Below are 26,596 nucleotides of genomic sequence, written 5' to 3' on the forward strand. Positions count from 1 at the left end.
TTTTAAAATGAGATAATGCATGCAAAGTGTTATGTAAGAAATAATAATAGTTATCCTTATTAGCATGTAAAAGGTCTTTAGCCATATTCTCCACTGCCCAGGCCATCAAGTGTAGACTAAAGGAGGTACACATTAGGGACTCTGGGAAGCAGCATTCATTTTTATGGGTCAATAGGAGCACAATTCAGTATAGTTAATGACAAAGAAATGTAGTTATCAGAGTTAATGAACTTTTCCAAAACTTCAAAAGGGTGTAGTACATGCCCTAGTAGAGTCTATCTGTATATTTTCAATAATGTATTTATAGTGTATTTTCATAATTGAACCCAATTTCTCCTTATTGAATGAGTTCTGGAAAGAACCCTCATAGGTACGATACTTTGCTCAGTGTCACTTATACAAATGTGGGGTTGCAGAAAGAGCACTGGACTTGGAATAAAGAATCCCAGTTAAGTATTCCAGCTCTGTGATAAATAACTTGCTGTGTGATTTAAGGTCAGTGACTTAAACTCTCTGGGCCTTAGGCTAATCATCCGTATAATAATGGAACTGAACAAGTTGCCACCAAGCTAGATGCTGCTGTTTTCAGTTCTGTGTATAGAACTTAATGATACTGTTTCCTTCTTGTTCTACCTGCCCCAAGATAGCAAATAGTATTTAAAGTAGCAGTCACTCAATCTCCTTAGAGATTTTTCACTTGGCGAATTGGTAATTAGGATTTTGGTGGAGGTGGTTCCTTAGCTCCTACTAGCTCTACCATCTCCCAAGAAATTCATTCTTGCATAAGTAGCCTATAATTGCACTTCCTATCTTCTCCCCATCCACCCTGCCCTTAATTTGGTTTTGGCCTTCTCAAGTTACTGAAAACTGCACTCCTGATTGTCCACCATGACCAACAGCCTCTCCTCAGTCCCCATTCTCCTGGATATCTTTATGGTAACTGATAATGTTGACTCTTCCCTTCCTTGGCTTCCACGATGCTACCCTAATAGAGTGGACAGAGCCTTGGACTCTAGTTAGAAGACACAGGTTCTAATTCTGAAGGCCACCAACAGGCCATGAAATGGCGGGCAAGTTAGGTTATGTCTCTGAGCCTGTTTCCTCATTTCTAAAATGAGGGGGTTGGATTAGTTATCTCTAAGAGCCCTTCCAGCTATGAAGATTTACAGTCCTATTCCTATAGTTCTTCTCCTAGTTTTATGACTACATCTTGTCTCTTTCAGTAGCTTTTCCTTCTCTCTTCCCTTAAACTTGGCCAGTCTCCAAGTTTTGGTCCTTGGACTTCCATTTTTCTCAATATTCTCTTTCTTGGGGATTTAATCCATCCTACTCTTCTTTCTTGGTGTATGACTACCAAATCTATATATTTACGGCCCTGAATTCCCACTTCATTTCCAGACCTACATATCCAAATGTCTCTGAAGTCCTGATGTTACTTTAAGTTTAATGAAGCTAAAACTCAACTTCTAATTTCCTCCTCTGAAGGTAGTTTCCAAACTGTACTTTTCTATTTTTGTTAGTAGGACAATAATTTTCCCTACCTCTAGTCCTCAGTCTTCATTGATGCCTCCCTCTCCTCTACTATGCCCATATTATCTTAAAAGAAATAGATATGATAGATACAATGTATCAAATTGTATGACGTTCTATAATGTATCACATTGTACCAAGTACCATGATAATTTTGTAGACATGTCTATCTTCCATTTAAAATTGTTTGCTTCCTTTTGCTTATATATAAATACCTACATAGGCTTGCATGGAAAAGACATTCTCCAATTCATAACTCCAAATAAATATTAAATAACAGCTCCACAGAGTCATTTACTAGACTATTTTAGGTTTCTTTTTTGACATGATCTTTTAGGCCATGTCTTCTTTATTCTTTCTCTTCCTCCCCTAATAAACCAATCAAGCATAAAGAATTAAGTTTCTGAGATAAGAATTCATTATTTAGTGAAAATTGGAAAGTAGTCTGGCAGAAATTGGGCATCAACCAATATCTTATAACATATACCAAGATAAGATGTAAATGGATACATGACCTAGATTTAAAGAGAGATACTACAAGAAAATTTGGAGAACGTGGAATATATTACCTATCACACTTCTGGCTAGGCAAACAATTTATAAATAAACAAGAGAGCAGTGTGAGGTGTAAAATGGGTAATTTTGATTACATTAAATTAAAAAGGTTTGTACAAATAAAATGCACCCAAGATCACAAGGAAAGCAGAAAATTGGAAAAAAAAATTTATAAACAGATTCTCAGATAAAGGTCTCATATCTCAAATGTATAAAGAACTTTGTCAAATCTATAAGAATATAAGTATTCCCTAACTGATAAATGGTCAAAGGATATGAATAGGCAGTTTTCCAAGGAAGAAATCAAAACAATTTATAGTCATATAAAAAAGTGCTCTAAATGATTACTGATTAGGGAAACGCAAATTAAAACAACTTTGAGGTATCATGACCTACCAGACTGGCTAAAACGGTCGAAGCAGAAAGGAACAAATGTTGGAGGGGATGTGGAAAAATTAGGGAACAAATTCACTGTTGGTGGAACTGATCCAATCATTTCGGAGAGCAATCCAGAATTATGCCCATTAAGTTACAAAACTGCCTAAGTTTGACCCAGCAATACCACTACTAGGTCTATCTCCCAAGAAGATGAGGGAAAAAGGAAAAGAACCCATACATTCTAAAATATTTATAGCAGCCCTCTTTGCTGTGGCAAAGAACCAGAAACCATGGGGATTCCCGTCAACGGGGGAATAGCTGAACAAGTTGTGGTATGTGACTGTGATGGAATACTATTGCATTGTGAGAAATGATGAGTGTGATGACCTTAGAAAGACATGGACAGCCTCACGTGAAACAATGAAGAGTGAAATGAGCAGAACCATGAGAATGCTGTATACAGTGACAACAATATTGTCTTAATGTCTTAAGAACAACTGTGAGGGGCTAAGTCATTTTGCCTATTATAAATACCCAAGTTAACTACAAAGGACATATGAAGGAAGATGCTATTTGCATCTAGAGAAAGAATTGACAGATAGAAGTATATATAGAATGGTTTTACACATACACACACACACACACACATGCACGCACGCACACACACATTCTAATGGTAGCCATCTCGGGGAGGGGAGGAGGGAAGGAAAAAAAGAAAGTTATACTATAACTTCATAATTTTTAAAAAATAGCAAGTTGTACTTAATAGATTTGTAGTTTTACGTACAATCACCTTTTTTTCCTATTCTACTACGGAAATGCTTATTTTATTTCTTAAGTTCAAAATAAAATAAGTAAAATAAAATAAAAATGCCAAAAGCTGGAGAGAAATGAAGAAAGTAGAGGGTTGAGAGAAGGCCAATCTGATCTGGTGAGAGCAATGATGAGGTCAGAAGCCAGAAGGCTAAGAGCTAAAAAGTGAGTGAGAGGAAAGCAAATGGTGGAGACTTTTTTTTATACAAGTTTCTTTGCAAAAGGGAGGAGAAATAAAGTATACAATGAGGGGTTGGCAGGATAGACTAACATTCTGTCAGGATTAGAGATTTTGGAATTTTTGATTCCTGAAGTGGAATCCATGTGGGTGATGTGAGACTAGGTCATGACAGATGAGGACACTGAGGAGGAATTGGGAGGTTAGAATGCTTAAGAGAACATCGACATGGATCTTGAAGATCCCTGGCATAAGGGGCCTTGGAAAAAGAGGGAGAACGCTTTGGGGAGCTGAAGAGAACTGCGGTGAGGAGTTAGACGGGGTGATAAATTCTAATAAGAAATTACAATCACCTATGTAGATGTTGGGAGTCAGAAGACCTCAATTTTAATCCACATTCTGCCACTAAGGTGACACCAGATGGATGACCTTGGGCAAGTTACTTAACCATAAAGATTTCCCTTTCCATATCTTTAAAATGAAAAGGTAAGCTGGGAGGTGTCAAACATGTGGCCCACAATACTCCCACATGCAGCCTGACCCAGATTAAAGTGGAGTCTCCTAACCTGCTGGTCGGTTCCAAAAGGCACAGGAATATTGTCAAGGTGCTCTCCTTTGGCTCATGGGAGACATACACACACTAATAAACAAAGAAGACACTTGTCATTCAGAGACAAAAGAGCAGGCACTATGGAGCAATGAGGTGATTTTTCTCCTTTCCTGCCATCTGCTGAAGAGGGATGGTACAGAAAAGCTTTAAAAACATCTTTGGTGGACAATGGCCACCACCTCAAATCTTTTTTAACTAATCAATTAACAATTCAATTAACTGCTAATTCTGAAAAACAGCTGTATCTCTTGCCCCACAATGACAAAGGCAGATAAAATAATATCCAGTAAGTTCTAGGCCTATGAATATATTTTAGTGATATGCGGCCATGAAGATGTTTAATTAAAATGTTCTTGTTGACAAAAATTCCCCTAAGCACAGAAAATCTATACTGTCCCTTTCCAAGGTCTATTAATGCTATTCACTTTCCTTATGTTCTCCATATTACTAGATTTAGAATATATAAACACTAATTTCTTCCCCAAAATTAAAGAAAAGGGCCACAGAAAAAACTGACTTCTTTCCAATTATGTTAGGCCCAGTGCCTTATGTACTTTGTCCAAATATTGATTTGTTTGGCTGAACATGTGAAGATGGGGGACCCAAATACAACAAGGAAAGTCTGTGTATTGATAAATTAAACAAATAAGCATTTCAGAAGAACCATAATTAGCGAAATTTGCTTAAGGTCACAAAAGCAATAAATTGACCCCCCTGCCCTCAATTTTATGGGGCACTTTTCCCAAAGCTATGATAAAACAAAGTGAATGCTAACTATTCAAAATTCAATCTTAAAGCAGGATTATCCATCCATCTATAGAAAAAAAAAACTGCCACCACATTTAGAGAAGGAAAAGAAAAGAAAATAGGATATCATGTGGCCTGTAACATGTCTTCTAATTATTTTATGTCTTTCTTACAGCATGGATTACAATGAACCATACATAATACAGATGAATGTTTACTGACTCTATTGGAAGTAAAATTACTTTAAAATTCCTGCAGCAAAATTGTTTCCCAATAGGAATCATTTTCTTTCAATTTGCTCTACAGTCCTTGATGAATAATAGGTGGAGTAATTTTCTTTTCTACAACATATTGACAACCTGACTTTCATGGTGCTCACAATCATGAATGTAGCTGATGCTTAATAAATATTTGTTGAATGAATGAACCAAGAATTTTTCAATAAGAAGATAACTAGTCATTATTTACTAATTAACTATACTTCAACCAAGTACTTAAGATGTCACAGCATCATTTTTCATAGAAACCCTGACAAAACAGAACACAGGAGTTGGAAAAATGAACATATTGTCAAAAATCACCCACCAAAGAAAGCCCGTGATAATTATCGCAGGCTCATAGTTTTTTCTGAATCCTAGCGTCAGCAGTAGTCTTTCTTGCTTGTTTCACAACGCTGGTAAAATCAGTGATATATTATATCAGGAGTAAGAGTTTGTATTTGGTTGTAAATCATGCAAACAATTGACACTGCTTCCCTTTCACCTCTTTCTCCCCCCAAAAATAGCAGCAGCAGGTAGCAGAAACATTTGCAAACCATGAAATATAGTGCAAATAAAAGAAGAGAAGCAAGAAAAGAGGACAGAAAAATCAAACAAATCAGAAAAAAAAACCCCTAATTCTGGAAAGGTGTATTAGCTCCGTTTGATAAGAAAAAGTTTTTAAAAAAAATATTTTTTTTCTCCAATTACATGTAAAAACAATTTTTAACATTTAAAAAAAACTGAGTTCCAAATTCTTTCCTTCCTTCCCTCCCCTGCTCCCTCCCTGAGATGGTAAGCAATCTGATATAAGTTATACATTTAATATCTTGTAAAACATTTCCATATTAGTCATTTTGTTCAAGAAGACTCTAACAAAAAAGAAAGAAAAAGAAAGGATGGAAGAAAGAGAATGCTTCAGTCTGTATTCAGACAATATCAGTTCTTTCTCTGGAGGTGGATAGCATTTTTCCTCATAAGTCCTTTGGGATTGTCTTAGATCACTGTATTGCTGAGAACAATTACTGCATGTAATGTTCTTCTGGTTCCATTCACTTCACTTTGTATTGGTTCATCTATGTCTTTCCATGTTTTTTTGAAATCATTTTGCTCATCATTTCTTATAGCACAATAATATTCCATCACAATCATATACCTCAACACATTCAGCCATTCCCCAGTTGATGGGCATCTCCTCAATTTCCAATTCTTTGCCACCACAAAAGGAGCTGCTGTAAATATTTTTGTACAATTAGGTTATTTTCCTTTTTTTCGGGGGGGGGGGGGAGAATCTCTTTGGGAAAGGGCATGCCGAGTTGCATAGCTCTTTGGGCATAGTTCCAAATTGCTCTCTAAAATGGTTGGATCAGTTCACAACTCCACCAACAAGGGCATTAGTGTCCCAATTTTCCCACATCCCCTCCAACATTTATCATTTTCCTTTTTATTGTTACATTAGCCAATCTGATGGGTATAAGGTGATACATCAGAGTTGTTTTGATTTGCCTTTCTCCAATCAGTAGTGACTTAGAGCATTTTTTCATGACTACAGATATCTTTGATTTCTTTGTCTGAGAACTGCTTGTTCATATCCTTTGACCATTTGTCAACTGGGAAATGACTTGTATTCTTATAAATCTGACTCAGTTCTCTATGTATTTGAGAAATGAGGCCTTTATCAGACCTATCTGCTGTAAAAATTTTCCCCCTAGTTTTCTGCTTTCTAATTTTGGTTGCATTGGTTTTGTTTGTGCAACAACTTTTAAATTTTATATAATCAAAGTTATCCATTTTACATTTCGTAATGCTCTCTTTATCATGTTTTGTCCTAAATCCTTCCTTTATCCATAGATCTGACAGATAAACCATTTCATGCTTTCCTAGTTTGCTTATTAAGGCAGCATCCTTTATGTTTAAATCATGTGCCCATTTTGATCTTATCTTGGTATATGATGTGAAATGTTGGCTTATACCTAGTTTCTGCCACACTGTTTTCCAGTTTTCCCAACAGTTTTTGTAAAATAATGAGTTTTCATCCCAAAAACTTGGATCCTTGGGTTTATCAAATACTAGATTACTGTGGTCATTTACTACTATGTATCATGTACCTAATCTATTCCACTAATCTCTTAGATAGTAACGGATTGTTAGGATAGTTATCACTTTAGAATACAATTTGAAACCTGGTATGGCTAGACTACCTTCTTTCACATTTTTTTCATTGATTCCCTTGATATTCTTGACCTTTTGTTCTTCCAGACAAATTCTGATATATTTTCTAGCTCTATAAGAAAATTTTTGTAGTTTGACTGGTGTGGCACTGAATAGACAGATTAATTTAGGTAGGATTATCATTTTTATTATATTGCCTTGGCCTCCCCATGAGCAACTACTATTTTTCCAACTGCTTAAATCTGACTTGGAGTGAAAAGTGTTTTGTAATGTTCATATAGTTCCTGTGTTTGTCTTGACAGGTAGACCCCCTCAGTATTTTATATTGTCTACAGTTATTTTAAACAGAATTTTTCTTTTTATTTCTTGCTGCTGGACTTTGTTGGTAATATGTAGAAATGCTGATAATTTATGTGGGTTTATTTTGTAACCCGCAATTTTGCTGAAGTTGCTAATTATTTCAACTAGTTTTTTAGTTGATTATTTAGGATTCTCTAAATATACCATCATATCTGCAAAGAGTGATAGTTTTGTTTCTTCATTGCCTATGCTAATTTCTTCAATTTCTTCTTCTTTTCTTATTGCTATAAGCTAGCATTTCTAGTACAAGATTGAATAAGAGTGGTGTTAATTGGTATCCTTGGCCCCCCTCCCCTCAATTTTATTGGGAAGGCTTCTAGCTTATCCTCATTACAGATGCTTGCTGAAGCTCCATTTATTCCTATGCTCCCTACTATTTTTGATAGGAAACGATGTTGTATTATTTTGAAATAATCATATTTCTCTTGATTTTGTTACTGATATGGCCAATTATACTGACAGTTCTATTAATATTGAACCAGCCCTGCATTCCAGGTAAAAATTACACCTGATCATAGTGTATAATACATTGCTATAATCTCCTTGCAAGCATTTTATTTAAAATTTTTGCAACAATATTCATTATGGAAATTGGTCTGCAATTTTCTTTTTCTGTTTTTGTTCTTCCTGGTTCAGGTATCAGCACCATATCTGTGTCATAAAAGGAATTTAGTAAGACTCCTTATTTGCCTCAAATACTTTTGAGATTAATTGTTCTTTGAATGTCTAGTAGAATTCGCTTGTGAATCCATCTGGCCATGTGGACTTTTTCTTAGGGAGCTCACTGATGGCTTGTTCAATTTCTTTTCCTAAGATGGGGTTATTTAAGTATTTTATTTCCTCTCTGTTAATCTAGGCAATTTATAATTTTTGTAAATATTTATCGAAAAACTTTTAAATGCATAGTAACTCTTTTCTATGCTACATATGTTGGAATAGTCACACTATCTCATCTTATTTTTAAAGGGCCCACAGATAGAAGTGCTAAGGACATACTGAATTTAAATACTATGCACATTAGGAAGTCAAGAATTAAATTGGGCAATTGTGTGCTTAGTGCTGCCAGAGTTCAGCAACTCTCAGGTGCAGGTTGGCCATTAAGCCAAGAACTGGTCAAGGACATTGCACTGCATGAGTTAACAGATACTATAAGAGCTCCTATAGCTCCTTGAAAATTTCATCAAGTGGAATAAAAGACATGAGGACTAGAAGAAATAGGGACATCACTCCAGCATGGCTGAACTCCTTTACATCAGCCTGGCAAAGCATGTCCCCTATCTGGGTATCATTTTTGGCTAATAGTCATAGTGACAGCAGCAAGGACTTGTTTTAGCACTTTGGGGCCATTTCCACACCATGATGCTTGTGCTCTGGCCAGTATCCTCATCTTCTTCCCCACTAGAACCTTCGACTCTGTCCCTGGGCACAATAGACTCTGATGGGTGAATCTTCACTGTATCTTGCCCAGGAGCAGGCCTCATACTGCTTCCCAGCTATTTCTATACTATGTTGCTGCTACTGCTGCTGCTGCTGCTGCTGCATGCCCTCTCCCAACTCTATGCGTGGTCCACCCGGAGAGGGAAAGGACTCTCTTCTATCTTGCTTGCATTTGTATACTCAACCCTCAAGATAAAGCACTTAATAAATGGGCTCTCCCATTGCTCTCCACTCTTGTCCCTCTCCCTTCCCCACCTCCCCTTCCTTTCTCTTCCTTGTCTAATTTCTCTGCTGCCATGCATCTAGGGCTATGTCATTTACCAGTATCTCTGCTTTAAGTCACAGAACTTCAGGGGAATGACTAAGTATTGGACCAGAAGCTAGAGAATTGTCTCCTACCTAAGAACTGACTTTCTACCTTTGGATGAGAGGGACAAGAGGGATGAGGGCCATCTTCTCTTTGTGATTTGGGTTACTCACCCTGACGCTGTAGGCAACTGTTACCTGTGCCTGGCCATTCAGAACTTAGTTATCTACGGAAAATTTTAGGTATCTATGAAAATGAGTATCCTGTTATTTTCCAGAATGATCTAGTTCACTGATATCAAACACAAATAGACATGGATCCCTGGGGGTACATATTAACTTAGAAAACCACAAATATTATCTGCTGTGTTATATATTTTTTTATTTTGTTAAACATTTCTCAATTACATTTTAATCTGCTTCAGGCAGCACTAAGAATTTTGTGGCCACAAGTGTGATACCTCTGATCTATTTTATCCCAATGATTCCAAGGAGAACGCTATCTCTTGTAACTCTTCTATTTTCTTAAATTACTATTTGTCTTTTATTGTTATTTAACTTTTCATATCTTTTCATCTCTCCAGCCCAATTATAAGATCTTTAAGGGCAGAGAAGATACCTTAAAGTTTTTCTTTTTGCTTTTATTTGATATAGGTCTCCAGCCTATATTTAAAGATAGTCATGGAGGGAGATTTTACAACTTCCTTTGTAACCCATTCTGGTATTTAATAACCATGTCAGAAATTCTATCTTTTCTTTAGCCTAAATCCTTCCCGCTAAATATATAATAGATCTAGTTGAGTTTGTTCTGTCCTTAGTGGAAATGGGAAATTGTTGAGCATAACCTTCTTGACTAAATTTCTTTATTTATTTAAAGACCAAGAATAAAATTAACACCTGGGGGATACAAAAATGGCTCAGAATGGTCCCTGACTTCATGGTGATTAAAAGTTTAGCAGGAAAGATAAGATGTGCACAGAAATGACTAGGAATGAAGGTACAATGTGAAAGTTTGATAAAAGAGGCACAGAGTATTCTATTCTTCTTAATTTTTAAAATTCAAATTTTCCAAACCTCAGAGTTGAAAGATGATGGCGCTGGTACTCCTAAATCATCTCTGTTTTCCCCAGTTTTCTGTGCTCGGTTCTTAAAACCAGGTGGTAATGCAGGACCTATAATTGGCCTAAAAAGAAAAGTCAAGTTTACAGCTATTCATACATTCGACATAACAGCATAAAAAACTAGGCTAATAAAAGATCAGTTACATTGAAAAAAGTTCAAATTACTGAAATGTTATTTTGAAAAGGAACTCTCTTCTAAGTGTTTTTCTACCATAAATCAGGAAAAAAACCATTTCACTTAGTTCTCTGTTAGTCAACAATTAGATCTTTCAGTGATCCTTGACTTTTGAAGGTGTTGATGTTATTCTAAGAGCTGCAAAATAAAACTGTATTTTAAATATTAAAAAAATTGGAAAAAAGTTTACACTGAATTACCCTTAGTTCTGCTTATTCTCATGACATGACCATGGATAAGTGATGTATGACCCAAGTAATGCACGCGTACCCAGGATAACTTAAAAATTTAAAGAAAGCGAGTTGGACAGATCCTTTATAGAGGATTTGGGGTGAAATACAGACCAGAATTGCAAAGTGTAAAAGTGTAGATGGATTGCAACCTGCCAGGAATTCCTACACAGAGGTTACTGAGCCATTAGTTTACTGGAGAGTATTACAGACTGAATTTTGGGATGTTTTTTCTACTACATGCCTAGGAATGATCTAAATCCTCACTTTTGGTAGTCACTTCCCAATGAATGAATAAATAAAAAAGCATTTATGTTAAGGGCTTACTTTGTGCAAGTAACTATGCTAAGTGCTAGGGACATAAATAAAAATGCAAGACAGGCCCTGCTCTCAAAAACTTAACTTTCTTCTAAGGGGAGATCACAAATATAGGAGAGCTCAACTGCGAGGCAGATGGAAAGGTTCCACAGTCCTTGGGTATATAGAGGCAAAACAGATGATAATGCATCATTTTTAATGTCACTTCAGTTAATAAAACAACATGGTTCCTGACGCTGAACCATTTGACAACGCCCAGGACTCTGGGGGTGAGAATTTTGTTTTCCAGGTCTTTAATAACTGTGGCTGCTGAGGATGTGGGGAATGCTACATTGGCAGAGGAAGCTGTGAATTCCCATGGGCACAAGGCTGCTTCCCTGGACTATAACTGCAGGACCCAGGTTTGTGGCCTGAGGGTGGTGATACTTCAGTTTCTAGATGTCTTGGGCTTACCACCCTACTAGTGGCACTAAGCTGTCAATGGGCACTATTGGTAGGCGGGACGCAGGCTTCTTCTCCATAAGGGTTTCTCTCCTTGTGGTGGTTAGAAGCAGGGCCAGTGATCTGGGGGCATGGCTATTCCTCAGCTCTTACAGGCTTAGAGGTTGAAGGGGAAGTGGTCTTTGTGTGACACTAATAATGAAATCTATCTTAAGCGTCATTAAGGTTATAAGCAGAGATACTTATGGACAGATGTGGCTCTGGCAAGGATCACAGACTTAATTTCTAACCAGCAGGTCTAAAAGAAGACAGCAATACATGAACAGATACAGCAATAATGAGTAGTCTTCAGAATGTCAGCTAAATTAACTTTCTCAACATCTCAGTATCTGGGTTGGCTGGAAATCACAACTGTGATCTCTGAGAAACCTGGAGCCCAGCACAGACACCAACTTAAGTTCTTGGTTCTACTTTAAGCCTCTTGACCAGGGGTGGGGAACCTGTGGCCCTCTAGGTCCTCAAGTGTGGCCCTTTGACTGAATCCAAACTTCATAGAACAAATCCCCTGAATAAAAGGATTTGTTCTGTAAAACTTGGACTCAGTCAAAAGGCTGCACCCAAGGACCTAGAAGTAGCCTCAAGGCCTCAGGTTCCCCACCTGTGCCCTTGCCCTTCAAGGAGGAAACTACAGGAAGACAGAAAGAAAACTTCACTCCGTCTTTCTGGCTTTTCATGATTCTTCATACTTTCCTCCAAATCTCGAGCTACTGCTGACCCATCTATGCCAGGCACTATTTTCTAACATCTCAATGTCTTCAAAGAGGTGGGACAGTATAGTAGAAAGAGCCTTGGGCAAGGGATCTGAAGTCTAGAAGTCTACTCCCAGATTTGCCACTTCTTGGCTACTGACATGAAATGAATGACCAAATACTTCACCAAGCCAAGCCTCAGATTCCCAAACTCAAAAACTGAGTTATGTATCTGTTCTGATATCTAAATTTGTTTTATTATTTATTTTAGAATCTATCTAAAATATTCAGAGTATTTTAAGAATCAAATAAGTTAACATGCTAGAATGGAAAGTATATGGTGCCATAAACCTTTAAGGTACTGTCTTGAAGGATGCCAGGGAATCAGGAGGGGAAGATGAGGGAAAGAACAGGCAGGCAGGCAACAAGCATTTATTAAGTGATTACTATGTATCAGGCACTGTGCTAAGCACTGGGGATATATACAGGCAAAAAGAAAGAAGTCTCTGCCCTTAAGGAGTTGACATTTTAACAGGGGAAAAACAGCACATTGAAAAGCTGAAAAGTTGGAGGGATGGGGAGAGGGGCATTGTATGGGGGCACTGAGGTGGAGCCCAGGGAGACTCAAAGCACAGCTAGAGGCATGACTCCTCTGCCTACCCCTCTCGCCCACTCCAACTCATCAATGGGAGAAGGGGACCAGCATGGTAGAGAACGTCAGGCTTAAGCGGCAGCCAATGAAGAGGCACAAAACAAAAGACAGAATTTTAGTCTTCCTGGATTATAAAGCATGTGGAAGAGAGTAAAGTGTTAAGAAGACTGTAAAGATAAGAATGGGACAAAGGGCTTTTATGACAAAACATTTTATATTTGCACCTCCTGCCCTGGGGCCCTTCCCTCCCTCTAACAGGAGAGGGTGGTAGATGGACATCGGAGAGCTCCTCCCCAGATCCTCTACCTTTTACGGATAGTACCCAAGGATTATCTTCATCATTTCCCACCCAATTACTTTCCTGGACTTCATCATCTCCAGAGATTCTGAAAGATGAAATCTACTAGGAAATTCACATATCTTTGAACCATTTCCTCCCCTGACTTCACGACTTCATCACATGGCCATGCCAGGTAACCTTCCCCCTGCCCCCCATCCCCACCTGTACTTTTCAGTCTCTTTTTATTTGTTGTTTCCTCTATTAGACCGTGGGTTCCCTGAGGGGAGAGACTGTCTTATGCCTTTATTTGTATCCCCAGTGCTCAGCACAGTGCTTGGCACATCGTAGGCACTTACTATGTTGGCTTACCCTGATCCTAGAGATGATAGAGAGCCACTGGAATTTACTAAGTGGAGGGATGGGGGAGGAAGGGATATGGTCAGACACATGTGTTAGGAAAATCACTTTGGTAGCTCAATGAAGAATGGATGGGAGTGGGAAGAAATCTGAGGCAGAGAGACCACCCAGAAGACTACTGCAATAATCCAGGCATAAGGCAATAAGGGCCTAGACTATGATGGTGGCTGTGTGAGTAAAGAAAAAGGAACATATGAGATATATGTTGTGAAGGTACAAACAACATGACTTTTCAGAAGATTAGAAATGTGGGGTGAGTATACACAAGGAGTCAAGGATGCCATGTAGGTTCTGAGCTTGGGCAACTGGGAGCATGGTACTGCCACTGGCAGTAATAGGGAAGTTCAGAAGACAGGAAGGTGCGGAGGGGAAAAGACAATGAGTTCTGTTTTTCAAATGTTGAGTTTGAGAAGCCTAAGGGAGATTACATGAGAGATATCCAATAGGCTATTGGTGATGCCTGACTAGAATAGAGAGGTTGGATTAAGAGATCTGAAAGTCATCTGTGTAGAGATGACAACTGATAGCATGAGATGATAAGATCATCCACCAAGATAGTATATAGGGAGAATAGAAGAGGGCCCAGGACAGACCATTGGGTGACTCCCAAAATTACTGGTCATAACCTGGATGAAAATACAGCCAAGGAGATTGAGGGGTGGTCAGTCAAAAGAAAAGAACGAAGAGAGAGCCATGTCACGAAAACCTAGAGAGAAGAGAGCGTACGGGAAAAGAGGATGAGCTATAGTGTCAAAGGCTGCAGTGGGGTCAAGAAGGATGAGGACTAGGAAATGGCCATTAGATTTGGCTGTTAGGAAATCACTGGTGACTTTGGGGAGAGCAGTTTTGTGCCAATGTTGGAAGCCAGACTGCAAAGGGTTTAGAAAGAGTGAGAGGAAAGGAAGTAAAGGCACCTACTGTAGATGGCTGTCTCACAGAATTTAAGACAAAAGGGAGATATTACCGTATTTCCCCATGTATGAGATGCACCTTAATTTTGGGGCCTGAAATTTGGAAAAAAATGTATTACATAAAGTTATTGAACTCAAGTTCATAGCTTTCAGGCATGTTTTGGGCAAGTCTGGTGTGTGTACACATGAGTCTATTCCGTTTCATGAACCTGAAGCACCAATTATGTCCTCCTTTGAAATCAGTAACATCTTTTTCATCAGCAATTCTTCTTGCCTCAGGCTGAACCATCTTTGTGGACACAGGAATTCCAATTGCCCTTTGCTCTTCAATCCATATCCTCAATTCCCTCTCTAAATCAGGCCATTTTGCTGACTTGCCTCTCATGGCCTTCTTCTGCTGTGGCGTTTTCAGTAGGGTTTCTTCTTCCTGTAGCCAGTCTCAGACTGTTTTCTCGGTTGGCAGAGGACCAAACTTACGTTCAGCAGCACAATTTCCATTCACTTTTGCAAACTGGATCACTTTTAACTTGAATTCAGCACTGTATGAAAATCTTTTCTGACACATTCTGGGCAGAATGTGGCAAAATGTAACCTAATATACCGGTAACAAATGCAAAACAATGAGCACAAGACAACAAGAGCAAAAACGTGGGAAATGCAAGTAAAAAAATCTACAACAATGAGCACAAAAACAAGCGCAAAAAAGCAGGAAATGCAAGTAAAAAAAAACTACAACCACTGTATAAGACACACCCAGTTTTTAGACCCCAAATTTTTCGAAAAGGGGTGCATCTTATACATGGGGAAATATGGTATATTAGGAAAAAAAGTCTTTAGGAAATTAAGAGGATAGGGATAAAAGTTGTGATTCCACTGGTATAGAGAACTTATGAGCAGCAACCTCCCTTACTAATGAAAGCCAATGCTTTCTCTGCAACTTTCAGTCTTACAGAGTATCCTATAGCATTGAGGGATTAAGCAACTTTCGTAGTTACACAGCCAGTACGTGTCAAAAGTGGGACTTTAACCCAAGTTTGCTGGTTCTTTAGCTCTGAGAACTAGCACATAAAATAAGTTAATTATAAGAATCTCACTTAGACAAGATCAACTTGTATTATTATTTTATGTTAGTTACCTCTGTGGAGAATCATCCTGTTTTTTAAATCCAGGAGGAAGAGCTGGCCCAAAAAAGCCATCGTCATCATCATCATCATCATCATCATCTTCATTTTCATTTTGACTTCTTCTCTGTTTTCTGAAAAGGAAGCAATTTCACTTCGTTTACACATGACAATCACAAGCACAAAATTATTTCAGGAAAATCTGTCAGAAAAACTCTCATATTTTATGGGAAGTCATATACTCAACTGACCAAAAGAAAACACCAGGCTGAAAAAAATGGAAATCATCAAAGAAAGAATGAAATAATTATACACAGAACATAAATTTTTATTGTAACCTTTTTCTAGATTTTTTTGCTCACCTAAACATCTCATTCTTCTTCATAATAGCAGCAACTCAACTACATCTCAAGTGTCTTTTATAAAGATGTTCTAAGTTATGAATGGGGCATACTTAAGCCAAAAAGTTAGCAATTCTACTCTTAAGAACCATGTGAGGAAGAGTTGTGGGACTGGATGGTCTTATATTTTCTCAGAGGCATAAGAAAGCCTCACTACCAAGTAACTTGCTACAGATACCAATTTTTACATTAACCTGTTGATATTTGGGGGCAGTGAGACTGAAGTTGTAAAGGACTTTAAAAACCAAAGAGAGAGTTATAGTTTATCTCAGAGGCATCATATCTGTGCTTAAGGAAAATTACTTTGGAAGCAGCATGAATGATAGACTGGACTGGTAAGAGACTTGAGGCAGGAAAACCAAATAAGAGGCTACTGCAATATCAGTCTCTTTTTGTATCCCTAGTGCTTAGAATAGTGCCTGGCACATAGTAGGTGCATAATAAATGTTTACTGAATGAATGAAATAATATAAATAACAGGTGATGGGGTACTGAAACTAAGGTGATAACTGTGTGAACTGAGAGAAGAGGTTCGATGATTGTTCACATAGAAAAGATATGACTTGGCTCCTGGTTATCTATGTGGAAGGACAGAGAGGGAGAAATCAAAGATAATGCTGAGATCAGCAACCTGGGTGACTGGAAGGATAGTGATACTTTGAACAAAATAAGAATGTGTGGAAGAAGGGATAGTTTGGGGAAAAGATAAAGCTGGACATTTTGAGTCTAAGGATATAAGTGTCCAATAGACAAATGGTAATGCAAAATCGATGCTTAATGTAGAGACTGAGGCTGGAGATATATAAGAACAGATATACGAATGTCTATAGATATCTATCTACAGATAGCCATATATATACACACACATACATATTCATGTTCATCTGCATAGAAATGATAATGAAACACATGAAAGCTGATGAGGTTTCCAAAAGAGAGAGTGGACAGGAAGAGGAGAAGAGGACTTAGGACAGTTTTGGGGAATACCTATGGTTACAGGGTGTGATACGGATGATAAGCCAGCAAAGAAAATGTAGAAATAGTGGTCAGACATCTAAGAGGAGAACCAGGAAAGAGCAGTGTCAGAAAAGCCCAGAGAGTACCCAAAAGGAAAGGGGCAGGGATCGACAGTGTCAAATACAACAGATAGGAAGTAGAAAGGCTGAGATACTGCCATCAGATTTGCTGATTAAAAGACTGTTGATAATTCTGAAGAAAGCATTTTCAGTTGAGTCATGCAGGCAAAAGTTAGATTGCAAAAGGCAGCAAGTACTGACATCTTTTTCCTGGGAATTTAGCTGAGAAAGGAAGGAGAGATTTAGGTCAACAGTTTGAGGAACAAGTATGGTTTAACATGGGTTTTCTATGGATGCAGGAGGGTTGGGTATGTTTGAAGGCAGTAGGGAAGGAACTAGGAAATGAGGACAGTTTGAAATCTACTGCAGAAGATGGATGGGGCTTTGATCTATCACACATATAGAGGAGCTGGCCTTGCCCAGGAGAAGAATTATGTCACTCTTAGAGACTGGGGAAAAGGAGGCAAGAATGAGGGATGATATCAAGAGGTTTTGAAACTAATAAAATGAGAAGACTCTTTGAATGGCCTAAGTTTTTCAGTACAAAGATAAGATCCTCACCTGAGCACCAGGAGGAAGGAAAAAGTATCTCCATTCTCCAGAGTTCAATATGCTGAGTATATTCTGCTCAGCCAGTTCAATAAAAAAGCAACAATTTTAGGAGTTCCTCTATTCTCCCGTATCTTTCAGGGAGAAGCTGGAGAGGAGCTGGGAAACTAAAGCCCCAGATGGTTGACGGAGTGCCTTAATGTCACATAGCCATGTGTGACAAAGTCAGAACTAGACTCAGGTTTACTAACTCCAGGTTCAGCGCGGCTTTTGCTTGTTCTCAATTTCCTGTGCAAAGCAGTTCAATGTATGCAGCTATAACACAACAAACATTTATTGTGTGGCTGTTCTACAAAAGGCATTGGGGGGAAACTAAGGATACAAAGATGGAAAAACTCATAGTTTCTGCGCTTAAATGTAAATCATAGTAAGGGAGGCATGACATGTACACACATGAGTATAGATGAGTATGGTGTCAGTAGAATGTGACAGGGGTACAAAGAGATTTATGCTAAGAGTCTTAGGGAAATTTGATGAGAGGTTATTTTCATGTAAGAGGATTAGAGAAAGCTTTCTGGAGGAGCTTGTACCTGAGCTGGACCTTGAAGAGAAGGATCTCAACAGGCAGGGATTAATCAAAAGGGCACTGCAGTCACAGGGTGCAAGAACGTACTGAGGTAGCAGACCATAGGGACCAGACAGCAGCCAACCTGGGCTGGAATACAGAATGTGGCAGGGAGCCTAGTCTGAAATAATGCTGAACCAGACTGTGGAAAGCATTAAATGCAAGGTTAAGGAATTTGTAGTTTATCCCAGAAGCAGAAGCAACAGGGAGCCTCTGAATGTTTTTCAGCAAGAGAGTAATATGGCCAGACCCATTTACTAGAAAGATTATTTTGCAAGCTATGTTTGCAAGAATAAGTTAGTGAAAGGAAAGAATGGAGGGAGGCATACTAGTTGCTGAGGTATTAAAGAGTCCAGAGGAGCGGTGATAAGGGATAGACCTAAGGTAGTGGCAAAGCAAACAAAGAAGAAGGAGTTTACATGACATGTCACGGAGGCAGAATTAACCACGACTAAAGTCAAAACTAACATCAAGGTTTCCAGCCTAGGAAGATGTTAGTGCTAACAAGAGAAACAGGGAAACCAGCATTAGTAAACAAGATCAGATGATTTCAGATGATAATGTTCAGTCTGTGATTCCAATGGAGCATTACAGTTGAGAAGTTCAGCCAACAGCTAGAGAACTGTGAAGGGAGAAACGAAGACTAGATATAGAGACCTGTAAGGCATTTCCTCCATAACTGAAGTGATGGGGGTGAAAGAGACTGTCGAGGGTGAGAGTATAACTCCACAATCCTCACTCCCCAAACTGCTTTGTTTTTATTTTGAATACATTTTGTATTTACTCACCTGCGTACGTGTTGTTTCCCCCATCAGTAGAATGTAAGCTCCTTAAGAGAAGCAACTGTTTTATTTTTGTCTTTGTACCCCAGTAGCTACCATAGTTCTGGGCACAAAATTAGGCACTTACTAAATGTCTGCTGAATTGAATTTACAGAAAAAAAAGAGGACCAAGGCCAGAGCTTGGAGGGGGGATGGGAGGGTGGTGATTAACTCTATTTAGGTACATGATGATGAACCACCAAAAGAAAGAAGAGATAGTCAGACGGGTAGTAAAAGAACCAGGAGAGAGCAGTGTCAGGGAACCCAAGGAGAGAGGAAATTATCAAGCTGAAGAGTGGTGGTCAATGTGGTCACAGAGGACAAGGACTAAGAATAGCCCATTAGATTTGGCAATTGGGTCACTAGGGATACTGGCAGGATCAGTTTCAACAGCTGTGAGATTAGCAGTAAGAGTGGAGGAACTGAATGGGCAGTGAGGAAACAGAGGAAGTAAGTACAGGCTACTTTTTCCAGAAGTTTGAGGGGATGACAGGAATGCCTTTTTTGGGGTGGCGGGGCTTTCATATACTTGCAGGCAGCAGGAAAGACATGGCTGACAGAAGAAAAGAGAAGGGGATTGATCAGAGTCTAAGAGGAGGCAGGAGAGATGAGATCAAGGGCAAAAGTGGAGGGATGAACAAGGAAAGGGGCAACTTCAGAATGGATACTGGAGCAAAGAGAGCATGGATGAGAAGTTGTGAGCCATGTTGGACAGAAGATGAAGGTATTCACAACTGTCAGTGTCCATTTTCTTGGTATGAAGTAAGATCATTTTCTGAGAGACAGGGAATAGTGATGGCGGGGGGGAGGGGAAGGGAAATGAAGGTGAACTGGAGACCTGAATACAGAGAAGGAGGTTTGGAACAGCTCCTGTGGAGAACATGATATGTAGCCAGTCAGAAATTAATAAAATGAGTGCTGTGCAGGGGCCAGGGAAAGTGAGGGACATCAGACACCATGAATTTATTATGGACTAAGTCAGCAAACTTTGCTGAGTCCTTGCAGAAGTGCTTTGGAATAGAGGCAAAGAAGCAGACAGTGAGGGCCACCCTGGGTTGGGGAGGTAAAGTGCAGTAACAGGACAAGCAGGAAGGGAGACAAGAACAAAGGGCAGACTCTCATGGAAATGGCTAATGTTTCTTTCAAGCTCACAAAGGTGGGAAATAAAGCCAAGACAGAGATCATCACTGACAACATGTGACAGCAAGGGAGTGCACACTGAGATAGGAGTGAAGAACTGGTTCAGAAGAAGTCAAGTTGTGAGAGCTAGGAAAAAGACAGGAAGTTAGGAAGGGGGCAGGGCAGAGATCAAGATCTCACAGACAGCACAGTTTCAGGTGTTCGAATGGTCTAAGGAATGACTGACTAGTCATGCCTTTGGGTGAATGAATGAAAACAACAGCTTAGTTTTAGGGTGGCTTCAGGAAGAGACTAAAGTTAGCAAGCTGGTAATAGAAAAGTGGTATAGGGAAATAGATATAAATCCTTCTCCAAAGGAGAAGCAAAATAGAGCAATGTGTACAAAACAGGGTATGTATATTTGGAAAGGCTGGATTTAAAGAGATGTTCTGTCTTAGAAGGAAAAATCCTAGGTTCAACCAAATAAATATATATTACAAACTTCTAGACAGATATTTTTTGGATCTGGTTAGGATAGATGTCTGCAAAATATCTCTAAGACAAGTCCATAAATAAAAGACAACTGGTTGAAACACAATAGCTCCACATTATGCTTAAATTAATTTCCCTTTAATAGATTCAATTAATGTTATCATTAGATGTCAGATGAAATAGTTTCTACCTTTTGGCATACATAAATTCAGATGAAAGGTCCTTTTCCCAGATGTCTCTATACATTCAACTGTTGTACTACAGACAATCCTATGGGGAAGGTTTAAACAATGACTTATGACCAAAATGACTGACCTTGGGGTTGGACCCGTGTCATACTCCTCTTCAGAATCTTCCTTTCCCCCTTGGTGTGGCAAAGGAGAGTCACTGTCTTCATCACTGGATGATGAGTCTGAACTACTGCTCTTGTAGTCAGGGGGCAGTGCTGGTCCTGCGACTAAAGAAGATTTGCTAGGGATGCTGTAACCTTCAGGAAAGTTTTCCTAACCACTACAAGCTCTCCCATGCATTCCCACACTGCTTACTGTCTACCATTCACTTTGGCACTCACAGATACTATCTGGTATTGTTTACTATCATATATACACATTCAGCATGTATCCTCAGAAAAGGAACGACATCCTTTTGTATTCTTAGCACCCAGGAGTAGTTATACTGTGATGAATATGTGATTTCCTCCATGTGGGCATACCCTCCACAAGGGCAGATCCAACCCCCTCTCATTCTGCATGGTTCCCGTTTTTGTCTTCCTTAAACCCTTCGACGAGGTCCCTTACAGAAGGACCCTTCACTAACACCTTCCTCTGATGTTTATAGTGTATATAGATGACCTGATGTTCCAAAACTATGCCAGAGGAGTGTAAACTCTGACAGGCTCAACTAGGGAAAACCTTGAATTAAGGGCTGTGAGATGAGGCTGTTCAAGGACAACCCCAGCTGATTCCAGGACGCTTATCACCAGGTTGGCTAAAAAGGAATGAATTTGTGGTCAAATCAGTTCTTCTACAAAGTAATACAGGGGTTATAATCAGCATCAGTGAAGGAAATACACTGACAAAAATCACAAATCCCAGAAGTAATCAATGATCTTTCCAAAGTATGGGAGACCTTCTTTTAAGTCTGTGAATATTTTGCAGCTTTCAATGCAATATTCAGATTATCCATCTGTTTTCCTTTTCTCTGACTGATCAGTCTTTCTTTTCATCTGTATCTTTCCTCATTTTTGCGTGTTCACAAATCCATCACTGACAATATATTGCAATCTACTTAAGTCCTATTTCTCACTAAATACTTAACACAATGAACTTGAAAGCTTATCTGCTTTAGTAACTTCAGTAATTTGATGGAATTTCCCTTAAGGTTCTTTTGTCATTAAACAGAACAAGTTGTTTTAGAATCTATCCTAGAATTCAGTAGATTGCAAATTCCTCTAGGAATTTACTGGGTTGTCTTTCACCTTTATATTCCCAGCACTTAGCACGTTCTTTGCACATAGTAGGCATTTAATAAACGTTTGATCAATACCATACTTTGGAAAATGCCTAGAAATAACTGCTATATAGTGGAAGACTAAGAATCAAATTATTTTAGACTGAATTATTTGGAAAGATACTTGATTTTTTGTTGCCTAGGTTTTCTGAGTCTATAAAATTGGGATAAATTTTTCCCCTAGTTTATAGAGTTCATGTTCTTAATGCACCTCTGATTTTTCGTTTACCTTGTAAACAAAGAATGGCACCACCAGCCAGGATGAATGGAGATTATCCCCAGAATGGGGATTCTGTTTCAATCAGAATGCTACTTTGGCATGTTCTTCTCTCACTCTCAGGAATGGTCCCTCCTTTCTCTCTTTGTTCTTGATTTTAAAGTTTTAAGCAGAAAGGTCTTTTTTGCCTTTTTTTCTTACTTTCCTTTCCCCTTCTCACTTATAACACAATACTGAAACACACTATGCCTCTCGGTGAGGCAGCTGATGGCTCAGTGGATAGAGCATTGGGCCTGGAGTCAGGAAGACCAGAATTCAAATTCAGCCTGAGACAGTTCCTAGGTATGTGACCTCAGGAAAGTCACTTAACCTCTGATTGCCAGACAAAAGGATCACTGGATTCAGTGGAAAAGGAAATGACAAAATATTCCAATCAATATCTTTGCCGTGAAAACCCCAAGGGCAGGTGTGGTCCATGGGGTCGAGAAGAGTCATGACTGAATGACTGAACGATAACAATGTCTCTAGGCACCACTTGTCAGCAGTATTCTGGCTTTGCTATCTCCTAGGATCTCAACGAAACAGGCTAATTCTAAACTGGTTGGTACAGTACAGGTACTCGGATTGTGCCTTGACTTGTCATTTCACTGGCAGAGGCAGTGCCCAAAGAACTTCCTTTAGCCAAGCAGGTTACCGCTTTCTCTGAAATTCATAGTCACAGAGTTGCCTAGAGTACTGAGGAGTTAAGTGATGCGCCAAGAGGCACACAGCCAGGATGTGGCAACGGTGAGGAGGGAATGAAGGTTTCCGTGGTCTGGAGGCCAGCTTTCTGCCTCTCACTTGGGTTTGGGAAGGATTTTAATATAACTAGTTCTGCTGTACAGCCATGCAATGGATGTTGCAAAATGAATGACTGTATTAAATATGAAAAAAGTTATTTTTAGGAAGTGGTACAGGGTGGAGAATAATTTCATTTGCAGCAGTTGTATAGTGATAGTGACTGTAAAACTATTTTAAATTTGTGCTACTGTGAACTACTTTCAAAAGATGAGCATAATACTCAAGAAATAGCATATGGTACTACAAAAAAAATTAGAGTGATACTGAAGTATGAAATCAGCACATGATATGCATCAAAGGAAATAAGAATCATAGAATAGGACAGCACCATGCTATGAGACAGTCAATAACGGGACCGGTTGATTTGAGTAAACTATGCTTGCTAGCTTTAGTTTATTTATATTTTTTTACAGAAAGTTTCCCTTTTCACAGCTCTAAAACTCATTAATTTATCACTCTTCCAGTAACATTTACTAGGCGCGTATTGAGTACAAAACACTTTGCTAGGTTTTCGGGAAGTAAAAATGATAAAGAAAAGTCAAGGCCAAGACTTCCAGAAATAGCAGCTTCATTGCAATCAATCATTTGTCTCAAAGTTTCCACACTTAGGAAGGAACAGCAAAGACTAACAACCTTTTACACCTGATCAAACAACCAGCACTCATTAAATGACTTCTTTGTGCTAGGCATCTGCTAAGTTCTGAAGAGGCAAAGCAAAAATAAAAGTCACTGCCCTGCAGAAGCTTACATTCTGTGGGGGAAGAGGTATACACGTAAGCACAAAATAAGGACAAGATAATGTGATGAGGGGGTGAGAGGGACGCAGTAGCAGCTGGAAGAGAGAATCAGGAAAAGCTCCACAGCACTTGAGCTGATTTGAAGGAAAATTCTAAGACCTGGAAGTCCGAAGGCTGTGTATTTCAGGTATGGGGTACAGTCAGCACAGACAGTGTGCTGTATAAGGAAGAGCAAGAAGGTTGGTATGATTATACCACAGAGTACACGAAGGGGAGGCTGAGGTGTTTGCAGTAAGAGGATTGAAGTTACTGTTGTGAGGAGTGGGACAGAGTCAATTAGACAAGAGTAAATAGATTCCATGGCACAGTGAGGTCCCAGTTGAAATAGATAACAAATCCGTAGTGGACTTCCCACAGCTCTCTTTAGCAGGACTGTGAATAGTAGTATCGGAGTAGCTGAGTAGGAGTGAAGGAGATGGATGGTGGACACAATCTAGGTTTGGTTTCTGGCAGAAGACCCTGCAGAGGTGAACTAGTGAACCATAGGGTAGAGATCAGAAGAGAAATGCAGCCAAAGCAAGAGTGATTGCCAAAGAGATATGTGAGGGGTGGAAGGACTGGACAGCATCTAAACCAGAGCTATGGTGCTACCACTATTAGGGCAGATGTCCAAAATGCGGTGATCACTCTATAAAAAGATCCTAAAATTGCTGGGAGTAGGGAGGCTTTCTAAACTCTTTTTTTGTATTCCCCATAATGCTTAGTGCTATCAAACCGAGGTATTAACACAATTTATTAAGTGTCTGTTATGTGAATGAATTTGACTAATAATCCTTTATACCTAGTCAATTAATAAGCATTTATTTTATGCTATGTGCCAGGCATTGTGCTAGTGCAAGGAGTAAAAAGATAAAAATGTAACAGTCCCTGTCCTCAGGGAGCTCATATTCTATAAGAGGGAAAATGTATACATGTATAAATATATACAAAATAATACATAAAAATATGCAATGTAATTTCTGAGGGAAGGCACTAACAGTTGGGGGATAAGTGGAAAGACCTCATCTAAGAGGATAAAATGAGATGTTTGCAAAGCAATTTGAAAACCTTAAAAAGCTGTATAAGTGCTAGCTATTCTTAGTTGTTATTAATAAATACTATGTGTGAGGCACTGTGCTAAGGGCTGGAGATGCAAAAAAGAGCAAAAACAAGGTCCCTCGTCCCCGCCATCAAGGAGTTCATATTCTTATGGGCTGTACATATTTTATCCTGGAGGTAATGGGGAGCCATTGAATTTTCTTTACTAAAAGCATATCATACTTCTCTTTTTTTTTCTTCTCTGTAGCAATTTTTTTTTTCTCTTTTCAGCATGCATTTTCGTTATTAATTGGTTCAGAGAGTTAAGCAATCTGTTCAAGATATAAATAAGCCAATTTCCTAAAAACAGTCTCTGCAGGACAGACACAAAATGAACTGATAATTTAATTTTAGAAGTTCAAATTCGTCACATTTTTGTCTTTAAAAAAAAATTAAGACTTCTTTACTTTTTTTTCCTTTCCTTCACTTATTCTTTTATATGGATTTCCCAATCCCAACCCTCACCTCCCAGGAAAAATAGTATCATGTGATGAAGTATATTTTCCATGTATGTAGGCCTACTCCTTGCTTTGTAATATATCTGAATGGAATGTGGAAATATCTTTGTTATTTATTATTATCCCCATTTCACAGATGAAATCAAGGCTGACAGAGGTTAAGTGATTTGCCCAGTGTATGACCGCAAGTAGAATTTGAAGTCAGAACTTCCCAATTCCATGCCCAGAACTATTCACTGTGCCATCTACCTGCTGCCTCAAAGGCTTTTTGATTGACAAATAACTTCACCACCTAACTCTTAGTCTTCCTTTCCAGGATGACACATGCTCTTTTCCAACTAAATTGGCTTCCTTGCTGGTCCCTGCAGGCCTCTGCCTTCTTGTCTTTAACAAGGGGTCCGTTATGCAGGTAGCTAGATAGAGTGCAGAAACCAGAGTCGGGGAGACCGACTTCAAATCGGATGTGTGTGTGTGTGTGTGTGTGTGATCCTGGGTAAGTCACTTAACCTGCCTGCCTCAGTTTCCCTACCTGTAAAATAAGGATCATAACAGCACCCACCTTCCAAAGCTGCTGTGTGAGAATCAGATAAATGACTGTTTCAACTACTTTTTTTAGTTGATTCTCTAAGTATAGCATTATATCGTCTGCAAAGAATGATAGTTTTGTTTCCTTTCTGTCTATTCCTATTCCTTTAGTTTCTTTTTCTTGTCCTATTGCTCTAGCTAGCATGGCTGCGAGGATCGAAGGAGATCGTATCTGCAAACCTTTATACAAATGCTATGAGGATGATGATGATGCCTGGAATGTTCTCCCTCCTCGCCCTTTCCCCCAAGCTCCCCCCTCCAGCAGCATCCCT

At 39.0% G+C, this 26,596-nt stretch overlaps 1 protein-coding gene across 3 annotated transcripts in view; it reads right to left on the reverse strand.

Moving 5' to 3' along the window:
- GPALPP1 (GPALPP motifs containing 1) overlaps window positions 1-26,596 on the reverse strand; it is a 41,587-nt gene that overhangs the window by 14,549 nt on the left and 442 nt on the right. For all 3 annotated transcript variants that reach the window (XM_036756847.1, XM_036756846.1, XM_036756845.1), the window contains exons 2-4: window positions 21,157-21,298; window positions 15,773-15,892; window positions 10,418-10,526 (exon numbers count right to left, since the gene is read on the reverse strand). In XM_036756847.1, the coding sequence (XP_036612742.1) occupies window positions 10,418-10,526; window positions 15,773-15,892; window positions 21,157-21,298 (371 nt within the window). The remainder of the gene's footprint in view (window positions 1-10,417; window positions 10,527-15,772; window positions 15,893-21,156; window positions 21,299-26,596) is intronic.

This window comes from Trichosurus vulpecula, chromosome 4 (genome assembly GCF_011100635.1).
Source record: "Trichosurus vulpecula isolate mTriVul1 chromosome 4, mTriVul1.pri, whole genome shotgun sequence".
NCBI classification, from domain to species: domain Eukaryota; kingdom Metazoa; phylum Chordata; class Mammalia; order Diprotodontia; family Phalangeridae; genus Trichosurus; species Trichosurus vulpecula.